Source organism: Rhinoderma darwinii, chromosome 8 (assembly GCF_050947455.1).
Source record: "Rhinoderma darwinii isolate aRhiDar2 chromosome 8, aRhiDar2.hap1, whole genome shotgun sequence".
Taxonomy (NCBI): Eukaryota; Metazoa; Chordata; class Amphibia; order Anura; family Rhinodermatidae; genus Rhinoderma; species Rhinoderma darwinii.
The window spans coordinates 8,016,487-8,040,430 of record NC_134694.1 but is presented as its reverse complement, the minus strand read 5'-3'; the positions used below and the strand labels follow the sequence as shown (position 1 = coordinate 8,040,430).

At 42.8% G+C, this 23,944-nt stretch overlaps 1 protein-coding gene across 4 annotated transcripts in view; it reads right to left on the bottom strand.

Annotated features, from left to right (window-relative positions):
- Positions 1 to 3,080: 3,080 nt before the first annotated feature.
- The window catches only part of LOC142659103 (uncharacterized), a 46,536-nt gene continuing 25,672 nt past the window's right edge, over positions 3,081 to 23,944 (bottom strand). For all 4 annotated transcript variants that reach the window (XM_075834861.1, XM_075834858.1, XM_075834859.1 and 1 more), the window contains exons 6-17: positions 16,219 to 16,437; positions 14,359 to 14,436; positions 14,002 to 14,277; positions 13,233 to 13,448; positions 12,827 to 12,904; positions 9,198 to 9,458; positions 8,682 to 8,897; positions 8,317 to 8,394; positions 7,644 to 7,877; positions 6,957 to 7,175; positions 6,264 to 6,341; positions 3,081 to 4,844 (exon numbers count right to left, since the gene is read on the bottom strand). In XM_075834861.1, the coding sequence (XP_075690976.1) occupies positions 4,684 to 4,844; positions 6,264 to 6,341; positions 6,957 to 7,175; positions 7,644 to 7,877; positions 8,317 to 8,394; positions 8,682 to 8,897; positions 9,198 to 9,458; positions 12,827 to 12,904; positions 13,233 to 13,448; positions 14,002 to 14,277; positions 14,359 to 14,436; positions 16,219 to 16,437 (2,114 nt within the window). In that variant the 3' untranslated portion in view covers positions 3,081 to 4,683. The remainder of the gene's footprint in view (positions 4,845 to 6,263; positions 6,342 to 6,956; positions 7,176 to 7,643; positions 7,878 to 8,316; positions 8,395 to 8,681; positions 8,898 to 9,197; positions 9,459 to 12,826; positions 12,905 to 13,232; positions 13,449 to 14,001; positions 14,278 to 14,358; positions 14,437 to 16,218; positions 16,438 to 23,944) is intronic.

Sequence of the window (23,944 nt, the reverse complement as noted above, 5' to 3'; positions counted from 1 at the left end):
ATAGATAGATAGATAGATAGATAGATAGATAGATAGATAGATAGATAGATAGATATGAGATAGATACATAGATATGAGATAGATAGATAGATAGATAGATAGATAGATAGATAGATAGATAGATAGATAGATAGATAGATAGATAGATAGATAGATAGATAGATAGATAGATAGATAGATAGATAGATAGATAGATAGATAGCAGCTACCAGTGGGTAACAGATAACACAACCAATAAAAGATGTGTATATAAAATCTATTCCTGCAGCTTCGTCCTGCCTTGGAGTTTTCCATAACAAACAATGTCAGTGTGGGGAGATCCTGACCACCAGCAAGAAAATTCTTCAGAGATGGTGGGAGTAGTGGAAAATCCCCCCTGTGTGACATATCTACCGAGAGAAGAAAAAACTTGTTTGTTTGTTTACCTCATCTCCCCTGACCGATATAGATGAATGGTCCAAGTAACAAGGTTATTTGTGGACTTTGATGTGGCAGGTCCTCGGGCCGCTCATCATAACAGGGGGTGTGAGTCAGATCTTATATACAGAGATGATAATAATATAAAATAACAGGTATATTGATCATAACAGCAACTCCTATGTGGTTTATGGAGAGTGAAGTCTCCAGGTCATGCTCCTCATGGGCGGTGCCAAGGCTCCTCCTCTCGACTAGTACCATAACATCAAGAAACAAGAAAGGTGACACCTTTCAAGGGTAATTTCCTCTTCCCACTTGGAAAAGTTGAGGAACAACAAGGACTGGCCCCTCATTCTGGGCTTAAAAAACTATTGTCAAATACCCTATTAGGGCATTCACGGTTAATAGAGGGGGTCCCCCTGTTTAGGACCCACATATTTTAGCCAGAGTTCTCCATTTTGCAACTACAAAGAGCATCTCTTTCCATAGAATGGTGTAATTCTTTATTTCCCCCGTGGTGGCGCTGCAGGGATATTAAACCCTTGCTGCTGGGTTTGATTACAGCTCATCACTATAGATCACTTCAGCTTATCTTTGGGGAACCCTTTTAACAAAAAGCGATTTCCAATGTGGACAATCCCTTTAAGACATCTTTAAAAGTGGCACAGAGGGCAAATATGACTCGTTCCTGGTGACAGATTCTCTTTAACATGGTGGGTGGCTGTAGGGTGGTGATAGGAATCACGTAGCTGGTCATTAGTCAGTGCTGATGTACGATGATTTCCTTGGCTTCACTTGCTATTTATTAAGAGCTGGAGGCGTTCGGTAATGGAGACTAATGCCACTTGTCAATATGTTTAATCCATCCTATAAAGGGGCATTCACTTACAGAACAGCTACCGAAAGTGAGAAGCTTCGCCTGTCAAGTACGGAAGGTCAATAATGTGGAAATGCTGCCCTCTAGAGGCCACCATTAGAAAAACATGAACTTTTTTTTGTAGGGACTTTCTAATTTTTGGATTTTTTTTGTTTCGTCCATTGTGACTTTATTTGGAGCCTAATCAAACTACTTTTATCTGGGCCCTAAAACCCCTATCCAATCCCCTCATTCATGTACAGGCAAGAGCCACATCTGGCATGGGCCTCTACAAGGCCAACAGAGTCTATAGGAAACAACAGACTTTGCCATATACATTGAGGTGCCACCACCTAAAACAACAGCTGGGCCAGCTAGATCTTGGTGGACTTACAACTGGGTAATGTTTAGGGTTTTCTTGTACCACATGAAACCCAAAAATTATTCTGTGTTTTTTTCCTGCATGTAGAAATTTTCCACCTTTTCCATGTTCTCCATTTTTAAGGTCAATAATGGGCCTCATCATCATCATCATCATCATTATACACATTGACTAAGACTAGAGCATATCCCCAAACTACTTAATAGTATAGACCTTTCCTTTCTCCAAAAAATTCTCATAAGTGTTCTGGGATTTATCAAGGAGAAAGAAAGGAATAATGGAAGTTTAGACAATAGCAAGTCCCATGGTGCACAAAGGCACCTCATCTGGAAAAAACAAAATCCTTCAAAAAACAAAATAACCAAAAATGAATGGGTTATTCCAAATATATCGACCAAGAGCGGGATGATGACCCCGTAGTGGGCGGTCCAAAGGGTTGGTGAATTTCAATTTAAAGAGGCTCTGTCACCAGATTTTGCAACCCCTATCTGCTATTGCAGCAGATCGGCGCTGCAATGTAGATTACAGTAACGCTTTTATTTTTAAAAAACGAGCATTTTTGGCCAAGTTATGACCATTTTCGTATTTATGCAAATGAGGCTTGCAAAAGTACAACTGGGCGTGTTGAAAAGTAAAAGTCCAACTGGGCGTGTATTATGTGCGGACATCGGGGCGTGTTTACTACTTTTACTAGCTGGGCGTTGTGTATAGAAGTGTCATCCACTTCTCTTCACAACGCCCAGCTTCTGGCAGTGCAGACACAGCCGTGTTCTCCAGAGATCACGCTGTGACGTCACTCACAGGTCCTGCATCGTGTCGGCACCAGAGGCTACAGTTGATTCTGCAGCAGCATCAGCATTTGCAGGTAAGTAGCTACATCGACTTACCTGCAAACGCCGATGCTGCTGCAGAATCATCTGTAGCCTCTGGTGCCGACACGATGCAGGACCTGTGAGTGACGTCACAGCGTGATCTCTGGAGAACACGGCTGTGTCTGCACTGCCAGAAGCTGGGCGTTGTGAAGAGAAGTGGATGACACTTCTATACACAACGCCCAGCTAGTAAAAGTAGTAAACACGCCCCGATGTACGCACATAATACACGCCCAGTTGGACTTTTACTTTTCAACACGCCCAGTTGTACTTTTGCAAGCCTCATTTGCATAAATACGAAAATGGTCATAACTTGGCCAAAAATGCTCGTTTTTTAAAAATAAAAACGTTACTGTAATCTACATTGCAGCGCCGATCTGCTGCAATAGCAGATAGGGGTTGCAAAATCTGGTGACAGAGCCTCTTTAAAGCTACAAATGAGAAGTGAGAAAATAGATCATCATGAATTTGAAACATTTTTATGGTGTTTTTTGTTTTTTTAAAAAAAGTACATTTGTAGTTAAAAAATGGAAAATAAAAAAAACACAAAACAGATGGAACTAAAAATATTTTAATAGAAAAACAAGGCTGTAAAGCCTGTAATAACAATGGTAACAGATTAAGACTGAGCTGTGTATTAGTGGCATGACAGAAAAAAAAAATCCCCGTACCTCATCTAAATAGTGGTTATAAGCTTTGGATCAAGGGTGTATATACCATAGAGACACACCATCGGGCCCATGGAGAGAGGGCCCAGCCCTGGTTGGTCCTATCCCTTTTGGTATTGGGAGCCAGGACATGTGCAGGACTCCCAGAGGAACTGCATTGTTAGCAAACAACGGGGTGGGGGATTGACCCAACGGTCACAGAAAAGGCCTGAGAGGGAAACAAACACAAAGCCCTTCTGTACTGGGTGGCAAAACCCTACTGGGGGGATTCCTCTTCTTTGTATGCCACTGCTTTGGATGATGTAGTTTTGGTAAATAAAAGTTTGCGGTCCCTAGTACAATAAAAGCAGGCGCAGGAGGCCCCTTTTTCTCAAGATAAGTGGGGTCCCGGTTGGCAGACCCCGACCAATCTGATTAGTGTCTCCTTTCTGATTGGCCAGAAAACCTATTTCATTTCTGTGGTATTTAGACAAGAGCATATTTCTACAATCTAAACATACAGATAACGATTCCTGATCGTTTCAGACTTCACATCACACTGTCACCCCTTGCTGGTTCACAATCTGTATTGATGGAGCTCTGATTTGCAAAACATGATGTTTTTATATCGAGCACTGTACAGTATTCTGATGTAGAATTGCAAAAGAAAATCTCCCAGAATACAGTGCAGCAACCTTGGTAGGGGTGTGTCTGACAGCACTGTGCTGACAGATTCCAAGTGGCAACCAGTGAAATGTTCAACTATGGGATATTTTTTAAATGTCTATACAGGAAATCTGCCAAAGGTGGAAATTGAATATATGTATATGGAGAAAACGCTGAGTAAACCACCTACACATAGTGGTTAATAAACTTCATTCAGCAGCAACCTCTTTGATGCCACTATTATATTAGATGCCATTACAGCAGCCACATACCTCAGGCCACAGGGCGACCCCCAAGACCCTCAGTGGTGCCCCCTATAGGCCTCCAAGTGCATTTCTAGTTATAGATCAACATGTGACCTACATTTCCTTCATAATGCAAACTATGTACAGATTATGGGTCACAATAATTCCACCAAAAAAGAAAACCCATTGGTCAATATGCCCAAAAAAGGCCAGAGCCTATGAAGTGGGGGTTTGACTTTTCAAATTTAGTGTAAGAATGGTAAATTATATATATTTTGCAGATTGTGCAAATTCAGACATGTATTAGATGGAAAGTACGTGGTCCCGAATGTTTGGTTTAAATGTGGGGAGAATTTTCAAAAATTCAAAAATAAATTTGTTATAGAATTTGACACATTTTTTTCTCTTAGTAAACAGGTTCTTCATTGTCCTATAAATGTGATAGTTTTTTGCTTTTTTTTTGTAAAATTGTACACTGTTTTGTGCTATCTGAACCCCTGACAGCTGTAGTAAGGGGCTCCTACCACTTGAGGAACCATTTCTTAAGTCAAGTGTTGGTGAGAGCTTGGTGATAGGACACAGGGGTGATCGTTCCACGTCACTTCTTTTTGGGCAGGACATTGTCTTCGAAGTATCCCTTGTTGGCGATGTTACCGGCTGGGTCGTAGAAGCCGACAGAGATGTACATTCCTTTATTGTCCGTGCTCAGTCCAAACCCGGCCTGGCCAGACCCTTTCCAGATCATCTGGGTGAAGTTACCTGGAGGAAGAAAACAGGGGTGAAGGGAATGCTGGGTACACAGCGCCACTCTTGTTCACAGAGCGTGTCTGGTATCGCAGCTCAGCCCCAATCAAGTGAACACCAGGCACTGCCCTATGGCAGGTCCTATAGAAAATGGGATCCTGGACCACAAACAAAGTAACCCCCCCCCCTCACCATTTTTATAGCCTACTCCTTGTAAATAAAACACAGATACATGTGAACTTTTTACCCAAATAATTGTACCCATATAATGCCATACAATGCCAAATACTTCTACACAGTGCCTGCACAGTACAGCAATAAAGTGCCCAAATAATATTGCCATACAATGCCAAATAACACCTCCCCTGTAAGGACCAGCGGGTTGTGGACCCACTGTGCTACTCAAACGGTTTGGCTTAGGGCCACCTATAAGGCCGTTATCTAAGTAGCCTCCCCGGTCTTCACCCTTTGTCCCCCATACGGGAATTTGGACTTCGCTACGGGGAGACTACCAGGTCACTGTTGAGGTGGTCCAGGGAACCAGGATACAACGGTGTAGTACACGGAGGGTACAGGCACTGGCATATGATGCCTTGGCAGACAGGTGTGGATCAGAAGTCACAGCTTGTAACCAGTAGTAAGCCTGAGACTTGTGAATACAGACTGGCAGTAGACAGCGGGATGCCGACTTATGTTGGGTAACAGGATACGGACTGGTAGCGGATAGCTGCATAGAGACTGGTAGTGGATAGCTGGATACGAACTGTAGCGGATAGCTGGATACGGACTGGTAGCGGATAGCTGGATACGGACTGGTAGCGGATAGCTGGATACGGACTGGTAGCGGATAGCTGAATACGGACTGGTAGCGGATAGCTGAATACGGACTGTAGCGGATAGCTGGACACGGACTGGTAGCGGATAGCTGGATACGGACTGTAGCGGATAGCTGGATACGGACTGGTAGTGGATAGCTGGATACGGACTGGTAGCGGATAGCTGGATACGGACTGGTAGCGTATAGCTGGATACGGACTGGTAGCGTATAGCTGGATACAATTGATAGCTGGTAGCGAGGTGCGGACACAACCTTTGCAAGACACAACTAGGTTGCACCAAAGTTGCTCAGACACCAGGTGATCTGAGAAGGTGCCTTAAATAGTCCAGGAGCAACAGGGATTGGATTGGATCGGGAGGTCTTTGAAATGCCCTAAGGGAGACGTGGCCGGGAACGGGGGGGGGAGAGGCAGGACGGAGAAGCCGGTGGCCACACACAGCAGAAAAAACCAACCACTGGCATTATATCCACACAGTGCTCACACAATACTGCCATACAATGCCAAATAATACTTCCACACATTGCCCACATTTGGCAACTGGTTCAGGGGCGTGGCCTTGACAACCCGCTGCTTGAGCCCAGTAGGATCCACTAACCTGATCCACTCTGGAATCCGGGGGCATTGAAGTTGTATTTTGCAATCTCATTGTACCAAGACTCTCCCACTTCCTTCCCTGTAAGAGAAGAACATTTAATGACTAGTTGTAATGTTTATGGAATGATTGTATACAAGGATAGACATAGACAGCAGAGAGCCCTATGTAAGGGCAGTATATGGGGCCCATCCTCTCCAACAGTAAGGATGAGGAGCTCGTCATAGTCCAACTCTCTTATTGCGCCATGGGAATATATGGCTTACATTACATCTAGTAGACATAATAAATCACTGTTACTTTCCCTTTAAGATGGTGGTAGGCTCTCTTACCTGTGGGGCCCTTAAGCACCTTTATAGGCTGGACATGTGACACAGTATGCCCTCCCTTGACTTGGGTCAAAGAGCTGAGATATCATCTTCAGGTATTTACATTTTTGCATAAACCACTGAAAGGGGGCGGGGTTTACCATCCACTGGTGGTCACTGAGAGACTGAAACTACATTCTGCCGAGGAGTGAGGCAGCAGGATTTCCCTCTAATGATCTCCTACATCTTGCACCCCAAATAAATAAAACTTAGGGGATTGGACAAATAGGGTTCACTATATCTAAAACTGACATTTCTGTTTTGGTGGAGTGACCCTTTAAATTTGATAAATTTTTTATGGAGTTACCCTTTACATTTAACTACATACCAGTAGGCAGGCTGGTGTCCGTGCCCCAGCGGTACCAGAGGTTCTCCCCATGTTCAGTTGAACTGTTCTGTAGAGCGCGGACTCCTACTAAGTGATCCGCCCATTTCTGTGCCTCCTGGGTCAGTGACGTGCTGATTTGCAAGGCTCCCGATCCGTGCATGCGTCTGTACTTGTTGTGCTCATTTAAAAGATCTTTCCGAAACGTTTTCAGGTCTTTCTCTGGAAATAAGATTGTGATGACAATGGAGGTAATAAGAAACATGACTACTATTTTTAAGACTATGAGGTTGTCACAGCCCCGCCCCTTCCTTCTCACTCATAGAATACTAATATATTAACTCAAGTCTTCCCCGAAAGCAGAATAATGACTGCAGATTAACAGTTTTCCATCTAGTCTTTACTTTTGTACATAATACATATATGCAGTTAAATTACTTTAATTCTGCATTCAATAATCCGGCACTTGTTTCCAGAACAAAACTGCAATATAATGCAAAATTTCAGGAAGGCAGATCACTGAGCATTTTTGTATTAACAATTTAATTTGGACTGTTTTGAAATTCCAATAATTCAGAATATTTGATGTCCAGAAGCTATGACGGACTATTGATGCCGGATTAAAGGAATTTTTTTTAATAGAATTGCACTATTAGGTTTCCTATTATTCTCACGGCCTCTAATTCATACCTGGAACAACAATAATGCCATTAGGAGCTGAATCCTTCACAAAACCGTCTTCATCATCATCATCATCTGTGATTTTGGAGCCCCGGGAAAGGACGTTACGGGCGTAAAACCCAGGGTTGGTGATATTACCACATGGGTGGTACTGGGCTACAACAATGAACATCCCTTTTCCACTAGATGCTATGCCAACTCCAACCTCCTTGGATGCCTTCCATACCATCTGGGTAAAATGCCCTGCAGAATGAGCAAAGAAATCAGAATACGGAATCCCTTTAAGTACAGTAATGGTATCCTAAAGCCTCTGTAATACAGAAAAATTAAATATGGTGAAAATGCTGGTTGCGTTTTATAAGGTTTTGAGTTTGAATAACTTTATTTGGCAATATGGAAATAGTCCTTTAAAGGGACACTCTAGGCAAAACTGATTTAATATGTTATGTCTAGTCAGGGGGCGATGCATGACACAGGATTCAAACAACATCAAAGAGAAACCCTGTGTCACGCTCCGACCCCCACTCCGTGTAATAGGCATAACAATGTCTAGCTATTTTGCCGGAGTGTTCCTTTAAAAGACGGAGTTTTACAGCACAACTGCATTGCAGACCTTGACCAGCAGATGGCAGCATAAATCAATATAGTAAACACTGATTGGCGATACCTTAACATATTATACCTGTATCTGGCTGGTGTGCTGGCTTGAAGAAATTGTAGTTCTTTTCTTCTTTGTACCAGCTGTCAGCAACTTCTTGTCCTATGAAAACAAAGACAATAAAGAAACAAAAAAAAACTGCTATTCTACTGATGACCACCAGATGGTTGACAAGTAACCGTATCATTATTGTTCAATGGCATTTGTATATAATTTTTTCTTTTATATATATATATATATATTCTATCAAAACACGCAAAGCAACAAAAACAATAAAAAACTAAATAAACCTGCAACTCTACTGATGACCACCAGATGGCAGTCCAAAACCATAGTGTTACACATTCCAAGACCAAGCACATTCCAACTTCTTAGATTTTCCAACAGACCTGTCACACTGATGGATGGACTTCCCGTTTTAGCCCAAATATTCTCTCCGCAGGAGGTGTCACTGTGCTTCAGTGTCTTTAAGGTCAAGAGATGCTCCGCCCACTTCTGGGCATCTTGGCTAATCCGGGTATTCAGCTGCAGGGGTTTGGCTCCGTGTTGTGACCGATACGCGTTGTTTGCCTTCAGGAACTCCTGCACAAATGTCCTCGAGTCCACTGAATAATAAAATAAAGAGTAAGTTATGGGACTCCCGGACAAGTTTAGCTAATAAAGTGGACCCCCCCAGGAGGCCCTCCGCACTGGAGGACTGCTCAATGAAATTAATAGACCATGTGGACAACCATTAATTCCAATGGGCGTCCTGTCCTGCCATCTTGACCTTGCGGATCTTTACTTCTCTACGACTGTCTGAAAATCCCGAATTTTTGAAAAATTTTCACCGATTCCACGCTACAGCGATTTTTGTTTATATTTATTTTCTATAAGAGAGCGCGTAGATATCTCAGAGCGGTTACCTGTCAAAGACGATGATGAAGAATCTCCCCCGCGTGTCGACGGATAAAAGGTGGTGGACGATGTACCTCTGTCACTAGGACTGGTTGCCGACTCCGTCACTGGGGTTCCCTTTGGTAGCACGTTCTTCTGGAAATAGCCAGGATTGGTGATATTCCCAGCGGGGCTGTATTGTGCAACTGCAATCACCATCCCTTTGCCATCCACAGCTTTGGCAATGCCAACTTCTCTAGAGTCCTTCCAAACCACCTGTGTAAAGTGACCTGGAGAGGAGAACGTAGGAAGTTCAACTACTTCATCATCAACAGAAGGTCCATCAAGACCAGAGAAAGGTTTTATTCTAACTCTATGTATGACCACCCCGAATACTGATGTGGAATTTAAGTCCACCATTTTATATATTGAAATAAGAAGAGACATCTTTAGACCAATTACTGTGCAGTAATCTGTAAAAACAACAAAAAATGCTAACTTGCTAACTAATTATAATAGCAACTAACACAATAGTGAGTGCAGCTCTGGAGTATAATACAGGATGTAACTCAGGATCAGTACAGGATAAGTAATGTAATGTATGTACACAGTGACTCCACCAGCAGAATAGTGAGTGCTGCTCTGGAGTATAATACAGGATGTAACTCAGGATCAGTACAGGATAAGTAAAGTATGTACACAGAGACTCCACCAGCAGAATAGTGAGTGCAGCTCTGGAGTATAATACAGGATGTAACTCCGGATCAGTACATGATAAGTAATGTAATGTATGTACACAGTGACTCCACCAGCAGAATAGTGAGTGCTGCTCTGGAGTATAACACAGGATATAACTCAGGATCAGTACAGGATAAGTAATGTAATGTATGTACACAGTGACTCCACCAGCAGAATAGTGAGTGCTGCTCTGGAGTATAATACAGGATGTAACTCAGGATCAGTACAGGATAAGTAATGTATGTACACAGAGACTCCACCAGCAGAATAGTGAGTGCAGCTCTGGAGTATAATACAGGATGTAACTCCGGATCAGTACATGATAAGTAATGTAATGTATGTACACAGTGACTCCACCAGCAGAATAGTGAGTGCTGCTCTGGAGTATAATACAGGATGTAACTCAGGATCAGTACAGGATAAGTAATGTATGTACATAGTGACTCCACCAGCAGAATAGTGAGGGCAGCTCTGGAGTATAACACAGGATGTAACTCAGGATCAGTACAGGATAAGTAATGTAATGTATGTACACAGTGACTCCACCAGCAGAATAGTGAGTGCAGCTCTGGAGTATAATACAGGATGTAACTCAGGATCAGTACAGGATAAGTAATGTAATGTATGTACACAGTGACTCCACCAGCAGAATAGAGAGTGCAGCTGTGGAGTATAATACAGGATGTAACTCAGGATCAGTACAGGATAAGTAATGTATGTACACAGTGACTCCACCAGCAGAATAGTGAGTGCAGCTCTGGAGTATAATACAGGATGTAACTCAGGATCAGTACAGGATAAGTAATGTAATGTATGTACACAGTGACTCCACCAGCAGAATAGAGAGTGCAGCTGTGGAGTATAATACAGGATATAACTCAGGATCAGTACAGGATAAGTAATGTATGTACATAGTGTCTCCACCAGCAGAATAGTGAGGGCAGCGCTGGAGTATAATAAAGGATGCAGCCAATCGCAAGCTGCAGCAGTCACATGGGATGAAACGTCATCCCAGGGCTGCAGACCGTCTGGACATCGGACGGACGCGTCACCATGGTAAGTACTCTTTTATTTTCTGTGCAGTTTTCCACAGCGGACGTTACAGTCGAAAAACTGCACCACAATTTGGTGCGGTTTTTCGGCCGGAATTCCCTGCGGCGCACAAGGCGGATATGCTGTGTGCTTTTACACAGCGTATCCGCCCTGTGTGATCGTTTAGGCCTCATGCACACGACCGTAGCCATGTGCAAGGCCGTGATTTTCGAGTCGGCCGGGGGCGGAGTGTCACCCGCAAGCCGCCCGCATATCGCGGGTCGTCCATTATTTTCTATGAGCCTGGACCGCAGAACACGGCCGCAATAAGACTTGCCCGTTCTTTCTGCGGTCCGGGCTTCTGGGCCATGCACGGACTGTGGAAACCACGGTCGTGTGCATGGCCCCATAGGAATGAATGGGGCCGCAATTTCCCAGTGAATTTTCGGGGGAATTGCGGCGGCAAAAGCACGTTCGTGTGCATGGGGCCTTATAGTGCAGGAAACAGCATCATGGCTCCATCACCTGCTCAGCCAGTGGCCGGGACCACGCTGCCCTTTTATTCTCAGGATCAAAGGGGGTTCTGTGCACAGGATTGCGGCATTATTTATATGTACTGTATGGCACATGATATATGTGGTGCATTATGAGGGCAATGCGTCTGTCTGGCATGTACTGTACATTCATGTCTACTTGTATCTGTGTGTGCGTGTACTTGCTTATATCCAGGCTGTCAACGCCCCATTTGACCGAACATTGTTTAAAAGATTAACATAAATGATCATTCACAATGGCGGACGGCAGACTTCGGTCTGTCAAAAACGTGGTCTGAATATTCGGCTGAAACTACATGTATGGCGTGATCTGCCTGTTATTTGTCACCTTGCGCATGCCCTATGACGTCCGTTTTTTTAAAACCTCACTCCCTGATAGTCTAGTTTAGCCTATCATTTTCCTGGTCGGATCGTTCATACAAACGATCCCTCAGACGATTGATCGGCTACATTTTTACCGATCATAATCTTATGTGTAGGCATACAGCGGCATATGTTGCCCATAAGGTCCCATTGTAAAAACTGTATAGCACATGGTATGCACTGCACAGTACTACATCTCCTGTCCTGTATACTGGGTGTAATTCTCAGTATCTGTATTATTCTGTATATATGGACACTGCACAGTACCACTTCTCCTGTCCTGTATACTGGGTGTAATTCTGAGTCTGTACTATTCTGTATATATGGACACTGCACAGTATCACTTCTCCTGTCCTGTATACTGGGTGTAATTCTTAGTATCTGTATTATTCTGTACATATACATTGCACAGTACCACTTCCTACTGTCCTATATACTGGGTGTAGTTCTCAGTATCTGTATTATTCTGTATATATGGACACTGCACATTACCACTTCTCCTGTCCTGTATACTGGGTGTAATTCTCAGTATCTGTATTATTCTGTATATATACATTGCACAGTACCACTTCTCCTGTCCTGTATACTGGGTGTAATTCTCAGTATTTGTATTATTCTGTATATATGGACACTGCACAGTACTACTTCTCCTGTCCTGTATACTGGGTGTAATTCTTAGTATCTGTATTATTCTGTATATATGGACACTGCACAGTACTACTTCTCCTGTCCTGTATACTGGGTGTAATTCTTAGTATCTGTATTATTCTGTATATATACATTCTCTCTATTAATTAAAATGAAAAAGTTCTACTTTTCCGCACTCAACAATTACGATCTGTACATTGTAGCTAAAAGGATTTCAGAGAAGAATTTTATTGGTTGAGAAGTCCAGGTCTCATATGTTACAGGCTGGTCAGTTCTGCACGTATGGGGATACTATTATAGCTTTATATACATTGGGTCCTCACCTGTGTTGGACTGGAAGCCGGGCTTGCTAAAGTTGTAGTCCTTTATCTCATTGTACCAAGTATCCACAACCTCAGATCCTAAAGTAAAAAAAAAAAGTAAATATATATATATATATATAAAATAGACCTAAAACAGCCTGCCCCTTGTAAGATGTCTGAAGGACAAGTGGGAAATGTGAAAAAAATGTAAACGTTTCTATATACGGGGAACACATTTCAATATTATCATTATAATTGGGGACTAATAATTATGTAATATTTTTATCACGTGGCTCCAGGGTATAGTAGAGTAAGATTCCTTTAAACCGCCCAATAATTTAGCGGGAAAAGTGGTTGTCTCGATAAAAATTAACAAAACATTGCGCCACATTTTGGTAAAGTCATCTGTCGTGTGGTGAATCCTTACCAGATGCGTCCCTCACACTTGAGTTCCACTTGTACCACAAGTTCTCTCCATGGTTGGTGTTGCTGTGCTGTAGGGCATTGATGGAGAGAAGGTGGGCTGCCCATTTCTGACTAGATTCACACAACTCCCGGGTCAACTGTAGGGGGGGTGCACCATGCGACCGCCGATACTTGTTGTGAGTGTCCAATACTTCTTGCTCGAAAGTGCTAAGTTTTACTGCCGAAAGATATAATAACATATAATAATTACCGCACTGACCATACAAAAAAACTCCACCCAATAGTCCATCTTAGCCTTTTTGCTACATTATATGATTGCAAACAAAAGGTACCTAGTCAAACCCGGTCCTAGCAAGTCCATCAGGTAATGGTGGCTTTCAATGTATTCCAAATGGAAAGTAGTTTAGCACCAAAACCTTAGAACTTGGTATTGCCCCTTATGGAATATTGTGGTTGACTAGTGGATCCTAGACCAAGCCAAGCCATACCTTCACCTTGAAGAACACATCACTGAATCTGGTCATGAGGAGACCCAGCCCATGGGAAAAGGCAATTAGGTTCAGAAAATTTGAAGAGAAAAGAGGATGACCAGCAACAAGACGGATGTAGACAATCACAGAAAACAAGAACATGAACCATTGAGAAGTCTGAAGACCCAACAGAAGATGGAACATTCTTGAGAAAAAGCTTTTATATGGTCAAAAGAAGCTGGGATCAGGTGGACTCCCTCAAATGTAAAAGCCAAAGTCCCAGCTATCGGAGCTTCTTACCTTGCCGACCAACAACTGCCGTAGGCTTTAGACCACTTGTCTTCTCTGGTTCTGATGACTTGTTGGCACTTGGTTTCCATCGTGAGCTGGATCCTTCATTATCTGTTACTGATGGGGCTGTTCCTGTGGGCAGTACATTTCTCTCAAAATAACCCGGGTTGGTGATGTTTCCAGCCGGGTTGTACTGTCCCACCACAAAGAAAAGACCACTGCCGTCTGTCGCTACACCAACGCCAACTTCCTTTGAGTCTTTCCAGACAACTTGGGTGAAGTGACCTTCATCAAAGAAGACAATAGCTGACTTAGTGTGAAGAACATCAAAAATATGTAGACCACAAACGTTCCATTGAGATTTACCTGTGTTACTGCGGAATCCCGGCCTTCCAAAATCATAGTCCTTTATTTCATCATACCATGAGTCAACGGGTTCCTCACCTGTTGGATAGAAAGACAAGATTTAAGGTCCAAGACTTGATTTTAGTCAATTAAAAAGAGCCTTCAAGGGACATGAAACGAGTTGTCCATTCTAGAAAACCCATTTTCATGCACCCTATTGAGAAATTTTGAGCTAATTGAGGGGGGTCCTTTGTTCAGGTTCCTCATTCTTGGCCAGAAGTGAACAGTGGTTACAAAGAGCATATCTTGCTCTGGAGGACCTGTCCTGTCCTGGGTTATACAGACAACCCAAAGATTTCAATGGGCACTGCGTAATGCTTAATTTCTCCTGTGGTGGCGCTGCAGGGAAACTGAACACTTACTACCTGGTTGCTGCTTTTTGGTTTAATTGTATATGTGGAGAAGAATACTACTGGTAGTACAGCAGAGTACTAGTAGTCCTTCAGACTTTTAATGAATAATTTCCTAGCCATGATGTTGCTTAGCAACAGGAGAAGCTGCTTGTGGGTGACAACTCTGGATCTTCACACTTGTGGAAACATGGTTTTCTTGAGTAGAAGTACTGGTAGCACATAGTTATAGACTCCACCAGAACTTTCCATTCCACCTGTCCGAGAGCGCAAGGTGGCACCCGAGACCCATCACTGGTTGGTGGATCACAATGTGAAAATGTTCTGGCTTTCTTTTTCAGTATTGTAATTTTGGAGGGGACTAGAAAGATGAAGTTGGGACCAGCACAAGTACAAAAATTGTGTCATTCTTTTTTTTATTTGATTATCACAGGATAATCGACGTGAATGTTCTGGTGTCTAGAAGTGAAAATCAAGACAACAAATACAGCAGGGGGCGACAAAGAGCACAAGAGGAAGCTCCTCCCAGTGTAAAAAGAATATGAAATCTATGCTCCACCCATGATGGGAGTTTAATACAGTTGATAAAAAAAATATTTTGCAAATTCAGTTCTATAAAATTACTTTACCATGTGACTTAGGAATATTTAAGGCAGCTGTCGTATCAATATCAACTCTGACTGGACTCTCCCTTAAATTCCAAATGCAAGTGAGCAAAAAATACATTTCTGAAGAGGGGGTTGGGTTTAAGGGAACACTCCCAGCAAAACATCTACACTATGTAATGTCTAGTGCAGGGCCTGAGGGGGCGGAGCATGACACAAAGAGAGAATCTATATGTTGGGCACCACCCCCCTCACTTTAATTTTAATTTTTTATTTTAATTTGCAATAAAAATGTATGCACCTTTCAATACAGGATTAAAATTGGGTTTGGGAATATTAATGGGTGATTACAGTCGAATTTTATGTCCTCTTTGGACCATCTTTTTTGTTAGAAGGGTCCTTCAAAAACAAATTGACCACAGGTTGTTCTACTCCGGGAACCCCCAGCGATCAGCTGTAACCTATGAGGGAACCTGGACGACAGTGTTCTATTTCACTGCAGTGCCACCGCAGGATAAATTATGCATTACATGGTGTGCAATAAAATTAATTAGTTGTCCATATAATGCTGGGACATCCAGAGACTAAGCAAGATGTTTTTGCAGCTTCTTTCCGCTCAAGCTACTTCATGGAGGTCCCGAACATGAGAGCCCAACTTTTTTACTCTTAATGCCCTTATAGGGTATTTGAATATGGGTTTTCTAAGCTACACAACCCCTGTCTGTGGGTTTAAAAAATGGAGAATAGACCTGATTGGGCTGAGGGGTCTGTCTTGGTGGGTTGTGGGTTATCTATGAGGTGGTCTGTTTGATCTATTATCTGTCCCTTTTGTATGTCCTCTTGGGAGACATATCTGCAGGGATTACCTGGGAGCTCCCTGGTGCTGGAGCTGTATTTGTAGTACAGGTTCTCTCCATTGTCCGTCCCACTGTGTTTGAGGGTCCGGATGGACAGCAGGTGGTCTGCCCATGTTTGTGCTGAGCGGCAGAGGTCCCGGTTGAGCTGGAGTGGTGGGGCTCCATGTTTCTTCCTGTAAGCGTTATGGGCAGACACAAAGTCTTTCTCAAACTGGTTGCCTTCAACACCTAAAAAAAACAGATGTTGTGTGAGTCACGGCCATAGAATGGGATGTAAATATGATATATGGATCTCAGAAGGAATTACTAACATCCTGTTCTCTTCCCTGGAATATTTTCTTGGACATAAAAAAAGATTTTTGTATGATTTAGGTTCCTTGGATCAAATTAGACCACTACATTATATGATTTTTGTTAAAAAAAAAAAGAGAGAGTCAGGGTGGGGTCTACTCAGTTATTAGGGTGCTGTTCTGTGCTCAGATTAGGAGAATACAGATGTTATGTCGGAGATTCTTAAAATCTTTATAGGACCCTAATTAAAGACACCCACCGCTCCCACCTCCTTCTCACAAACCTTTCTGTCTGGCTGTAAGGCAACTGGCTGCAGCAGGAGCCCTCCCCCACTGCTCTTTTTTCAAATAGAAACCAGACACACCAAGCCCCACCCATTAATGAAGAGCCACCCCTGGAATCTAAGAGATCAGGGGGAAAATTAACACCTAAATCCTCTTTAAGATTTCTTCAAGGGAAGTGGTAGAATAATCCTGCAGATTGACAAACACTGCTACTGTTCCTTAAAGGAATTGTCCAGTTTCATCAAACTCCTTTCCAGATTTTGAGATAAGAAGAAGGGTAATCCTGAAGAAGCAAGAACCCACATAGGGTTGCATGGATATCTAAATGGGGTTTTACACTGGGCGATTATCGGGCATATCAGTTCATATAACGCTCGTTGCTGATAGTCGGCCAGTTTAAAAGGGCCTTCAGTAGAACGGTGGAGGGTCCAGTAGTTGCAGATACTAAAGTGTGGCGAAAATTGCAACTGTGCCCAGTCCTAATAGGGTGTATCGCAGAGAGTGTTTTTACAAGAAAACCAAGGTTATTACATTACAGTCACTGGGAATGGTCGTCGCTATTCTGGGATCTAGTGTTCACTACTGGGGTAGCAGACGGGCGGCCCACACCCCACACACTGCTCATGTGCAGAACATTACAGACAGATTTGGGCTTTCCTCAAGACAACCCACGTCATTCCAATCATCCCAGTCAGGGGCTACGGATGAATCACAACATTGTACTGCAAGGAATCTCGCTACTGCCGGTCCACGGGGCTCCACATGGACGAGTCGTCCCCACATACATACAGTCCTTACTAGGAAGAGCTGCACTGTAAGGAGGAGGGGGCTTCTATAGACATCAAGGACTAGGAGACTTTCCTAGGAATGACGGTCAATTTCTCCCTAATTATAAAAGCTCTATCCAGCTGTATCAAATTCTATATGATTCCGAGAAAGCTGGGTGGTAACCGATACGGCCATCATTACATTTGTCGCCCAGCTTTCCCAGAATTCCAAATGGCAAATATCATTAGCGCTTTAGCGATACGTCACCATAACCACATTACATAATATATAAAGTATATACATAGGACACCTGGAATAAAGTATATACACAGGGCACATGGTATAAAGTATATACATAGGGCCCATGGCATAAAATGTATACATAGGGCACATGGTATAAAGTATATACACAGGGCACATGGGATAAAGTATATACACAGGGCACATGGTATAAAGTATATACACAGGGCACATGGGATAAAGTATATACACAGGGCACATGGGATAAAGTATATACACAGGGCACATGACATAAAGTATATACACAGGGCCCATGGCATAAAGTATACACATAGGACACCTGGAATAAAGTATATACACAGGGCACATGGTATAAAGTATATACATAGGACACCTGGAATAAAGTATATACACAGGGCACATGGTATAAAGTATATACATAGGGCCCATGGCATAAAATGTATACATAGGGCACATGGTATAAAGTATATACACAGGGCACATGGGATAAAGTATATACACAGGGCCCATGGCATAAAGTATACACATAGGACACCTGGAATAAAGTATATACACAGGGCACATGGTATAAAGTATATACATAGGACACCTGGAATAAAGTATATACACAGGGCACATGGTATAAAGTATATACACAGGACACATGGTATAAAGTATATACATAGGGCACATGGCATAAAGTATATACATAGGGCACATGGCATAAAGTATATACATAGGGCACATGGGATAAAGTATATACACAGGGCTCATGACATAAAGTATATACACAGGACACATGGTATAAAGTATATACACAGGGCACATGGTATAAAGTATATACATAGGGCACATGGTATAAAGTATATACACAGGGCACATGGTATAAAGTATATACACAGGACACATGGTATAAAGTATATACACAGGGCACATGGTATAAAGTATATACATAGGGCACATGGTATAAAGTATATACACAGGGCACATGGTATAAAGTATATACATAGGGCACATGGTATAAAGTATGTACACAGGACACATGGTATAAAGTATATACATAGGGCACATGGTATAAAGTATGTACACAGGACACATGGTATAAAGTATATACATAGGGCACATGGTATAAAGTATGTACACAGGGCACATGGTATAAAGTATATACATAGGACACATGGTATAAAGTATATACATAGGGCACATGGTATAAAGTATGTACACAGGGCACATGGTATAAAGTATATAAACAGGGCACATGGTATAAAGTATGTACACAGGGCACATGGTATAAAGTATATACATAGGGCACATGGTATAAAGTATATACATAGGGCACATGGTATAAAGTATGTACACAGGGCGCATGGTATAAAGTATATAAACAGGGCACATGGTATAAAGTATATACATAGGGCACATGGTATAAAGTATGTACACAGGGCACATGGTATAAAGTATATACATAGGACACATGGTATAAAGTATATACATAGGGCACATGGTATAAAGTATGTACACAGGGCGCATGGTATAAAGTATATAAACAGGGCACATGGTATAAAGTATATAAACAGGGCACATGGTATAAAGTATGTACACAGGGCACATGGTATAAGGGGTTAATCTACTTCTATAATTGTATTGATACACCCATCAATTCTTTGTTCTGACTTGAATGTCCTCGGAGACCTGGGTGCTGATATTTGCCTTTCATGAGCGTGACACTGGGATTTCACAGCAGATGATGGGTCACGCACACAATGCCGGGTGGGGCACAGGGATGTAGACATTTCTTAGTATGAGTTGTCCCTCAGCATAGAGTTCAGAGTCACATCAATGTCCACATAGATCACTGCCGCTATTCAAAGCAGGGAGGATGTAGATATTGATGGTGACTGGGATCCAGACCAGGTCTCTATGACAAGGACACATGATGTCATCAGAATCTCTCAGTAGTGCAGCCTCAGGCTTTAGGCCTGTAACTTCAGAACAACTTAATATAAGATCCACTAGTGAAAAACATCACCTCCCCTCCCCCATCTCTTCCATATAGCAAGTGTCATTCCTGCATTGTACTATATATAGTGTAACTGTATAGTGTTAGGCAACACAAACCACACTGCTGTGTCACTGATGGGAAGTCCCACTAATGTGACATCCCCTCCGGGTTTCCAAACCGCACAGCAGACCCAGTAATGAGGCACAGGAGTGTATCTGTAGGGGGGGCCGAGGTGGCAGTCGCACCCAGGCCATGGTGCTTGAGGGGTTTAAATGCCCCTCTGCCTCGTAAGCAGACACCAGTACTATAAACGGACCCTGTTATACATTTTGCACTGCGGCCCAGGAGCTTGACGTTACCCTCTGATGAGGCATATTGTATAGGACAGAAAGACTATAACAGGACAATCGGATTTATTAATGCTTACCCTACAGGGTTAACAGATATTGCATGACAACCAATAAGAGTAGTCATAGGGACTGGCACCCACAGATCCTAAATGGCACCTCAATCCTATAGATTCACATTTGCGACCTGCTCAAAATCTTGCATCATTCTACTTGTAAATGTGTCAGTCTTCACTGTAGTTCTGGTGTTCTATTCATTAAGCAGGACTTTAGAGCGAGGAGGAATAAAGCACTGCATTGTGGGGAACTTTTTCACCACACAAATAAAACTTTTTGCATGATGAAAGCCTCGGTGAACCCAGTAAAATAACCGCTAGAGTAGTTTCCTTTGCGGTTGCCAACTTCAATCATCAGCATCGTCTTGTTTATAACTGTGTGTGCAGTGACGTCATTCACAGACCGGTTATGGATGCAGCAAAGTATAGTCTCCTAAAGTTGTACACTTTTTATGGGGTCGAGGGGGATTATAATGGAGTCCCCTGTCTACCTATCAGATTATAAGGGAACCCTCCTGATCAGCTGATGATGCATACCGTAGACATGCTTTCCCATCAGCTCCCCCTGAAGGAAAAACAGAGTATAACAGTCAATCTATGTTTAAACAATAGCGCTCTCAGGAGCCCCATTGTTTACATGGACCTACTAACGTGAGGCTTCTGGGCCCCAATGCAAAATCTGTAACAGGGCCCCGCAACTATTACATGTAATTTATAGTACTGGCCTCCTCATATGGGGCAGAGGGAACTTTTGTGGTCCCTTTAGGCTCAAGGGCCAAGGTGCGACCCAAGCATCTGCACTCCTTATAGCTGCACCCCTGTACCTACACAATTTAGGGTCATATGTCCTAAAAAGAAAAAATGGACAACCCTTTTAAGGTGAATCCCAACCATTGGCTCTCCAGCTATTGAAAAAAACTACAACTCCCAGCATGCTAAAGGGCCGTAGGTTGTAGACGGCTGTCATAGATCACTGATGATCTGTGATTGCCAATAGAAAGACTTCTCTATTCAAATGACTGGTAGGCAACCTTTGGCCCTATGGTTGGTGTAGAACCACAAGTCCCAGCATGCAGCCACGGAAAGACACAGATTGCCCAAGCCTGATCTAGTGATCACAGTTGTGTTGTCTCCAGTGGCACTGGAATCATTTTTATCATATCTCCGCCCCCTCGTTTTCTGTTCTGCAGCCACATCTCATGCACAGCTAGAACGAGACATGGTCGCTCCAGCCAACGAGCACTTGTAAAACTGTTATTCTTACAACGTTACTTATGCAAATGAGTCAGGGTTTATAATGAAGCTCCAGGAGTTTTCAGAAGTATAAAGATGATCTCGAAAAAAACGGTGTTTCCTTCTGACATCAACCCCGCTTTTGTAGCGTTCCTTAGTAATAAAAAGACTTAACCCAATCAATATCATCCATTATATGAATCTACATCCACAGCTTCTAACTCATCTTAAATGGTTTGTGGATATAAAACATAAATACTCCAGAGCTGCATTCACAATTCTGCAGGCTTCAGAGCTAAAATCTCACAGCAATCCCCGTTTCTTCAGTGTCTAAACAGTGCATGCTTTGGTGATATTATTGGTTAGTATTCTGGAAAGTGTTTTTACACTAGGCACTGTACAGTCACCTGATGAAGGTAAAACAAACTACCCCCTACATTATAGAAGCTTTTATGGGTGTGTCTGACAAGAAGCTTGTTGACTGTCTCCACAAAACAAACTGCAGAATTGTAAATGCAGTTTTGGAGTATAATACAGGATGTAACTCAGGATCAGTACAGGATAAGTAATGTAATGTATGTACACAGTGCCTCTGCCAGCAGAATAGTGAGTGCAGCTCTGGAGTATAATACAGGATGTAACTCAGGATCAGTACAGGATAAGTAATGTAATGTATGTACACAGTGACTTCACCAGCAGAATAGTGAGTGCAGCTCTGGAGTATAATACAGGATATAACTCAGGATCAGTACAGGATAAGTAATGTAATGTATGTACACAGTGACTCCACCAGCAGCATAGTGAGTGCAGCTCTGGAGTATAATACAGGATATAACTCAGGATCAGTACAGGATAAGTAATGTAATGTATGTACACAGTGACTCCATCAGCAGAATAGTGAGTGTCGCTCTGGAGTATAGTACAGGATGTAACTCAGGATCAGTACAGGATAAGTAATGTAATGTATGTACACAGTGACTCCACCAGCAGAATAGTGACTGCAGCTCTGGAGTATAATACAGGATATAACTCAGGATCAGTACAGGATAAGTAATGTAATGTATGTACACAGTGACTCCACCAGCAGAATAGTGAGTGCCGCTCTGGAGTATAATACAGGATGTAACTCAGGATCAATACATGATAAGTAATGTAATGTATTTACACAGTGACTCCACCAGCAGAATAGTGAGTGCAGCTCTGGAGTATAATACAGGATGTAACTCAGGATCAGTACAGGATTTGTAATATAATGTATATACACAGTGACTCCACCAGCAGAATAGTGAGTGCAGCTCTGGAGTATAATACAGGATGTAACTCAGGATCAGTACAGGATTTGTAATATAATGTATGTACACAGTGACTCCACCAGCAGAATAGTGAGTGCTGCTCTGAAGTATAATGCAGTCTGTAAATCAGGGTTTAGCAATGCAGCACATAAGCAGATAGGTGCACTGCTCAATGGCAATGGAAAATGCGGTCACGTTATTATATCACATGACCACATAGATGTGACAGCACAAGGACGACACACCATGACGGCTGCATAGATTACGCAGGTAGCGGAATCCCCCGACGGGGGATTTATTGCTATCTCTTCTGATGTTTTTGGAGAAAATTCATTTAGGCTTATAACAAGATCCCCTAGGCGGTTTCCTCCACTATATATCTAGCTCAATAATCTGTTCCATTAATGGATTCTGGTTTTCCACCATAGACATTTATGACCCCTTCGCTACATATACTATAACAGTCTGGTCACTGGGGGGTTCACACCTCACTCCGCTGTTTCTGTATCTCCTACTCACTTTAGTGGACAGCCGTACAGAAGCGATGCTCAATTTTCTTTAGGAACAGTGTAGGTGAACCCTCGTTCTTGGGGTTGGGGTCCTCACTGTTGGTTAACCTTCTAGTCGCTGTGCCATAAAAGTCTATAGGGTAGGAGAACCCCCTTTAAGTAAGTTAAAGGGACTTCCTAATAATCATCATTACTTAGATATTCCACAGCACTTCACAACCAGGGGAAGCAGTAAACATACAATGACAATACAGGACCCCAAAAGCTTACAATCTAATGATTGCACCCTTTAAGCCGTCTATTGTGCCCGATTGTTCCGCGTACTCACCCCTGGGTCTGCGGCGTGAAAAGCAGCCTCCCATCTCCTCCTCTCCTTCCTAGTCCTCGCAGCCTCTACCCTGGGGACGGCCTCTGCAGCCGCTGCTTTCAGGACAAGGGCTGAGTCACATTACTTGGCTGTGGGCTCCTGCAGACTGAGAGCCGGTCTTGTTTGGAGAGGATAAAGAGCTGTGGATGCTGAGACTCCTCTTCCCCCAGTAGGAGGAGGGAAAGGAACTCTGTGAACACACTGAAACTAGACCCCTGACAGCTGCATGAACAGCCCCCCCTGCAGGACACAACATCTGGAAAGGCGAAACTATTTGTGTGCCAGGGTTAGAGATTGGCATAAAATTCACCCGTGTAAACCGTTCTCCTATCTGTGTAGGGTAGAA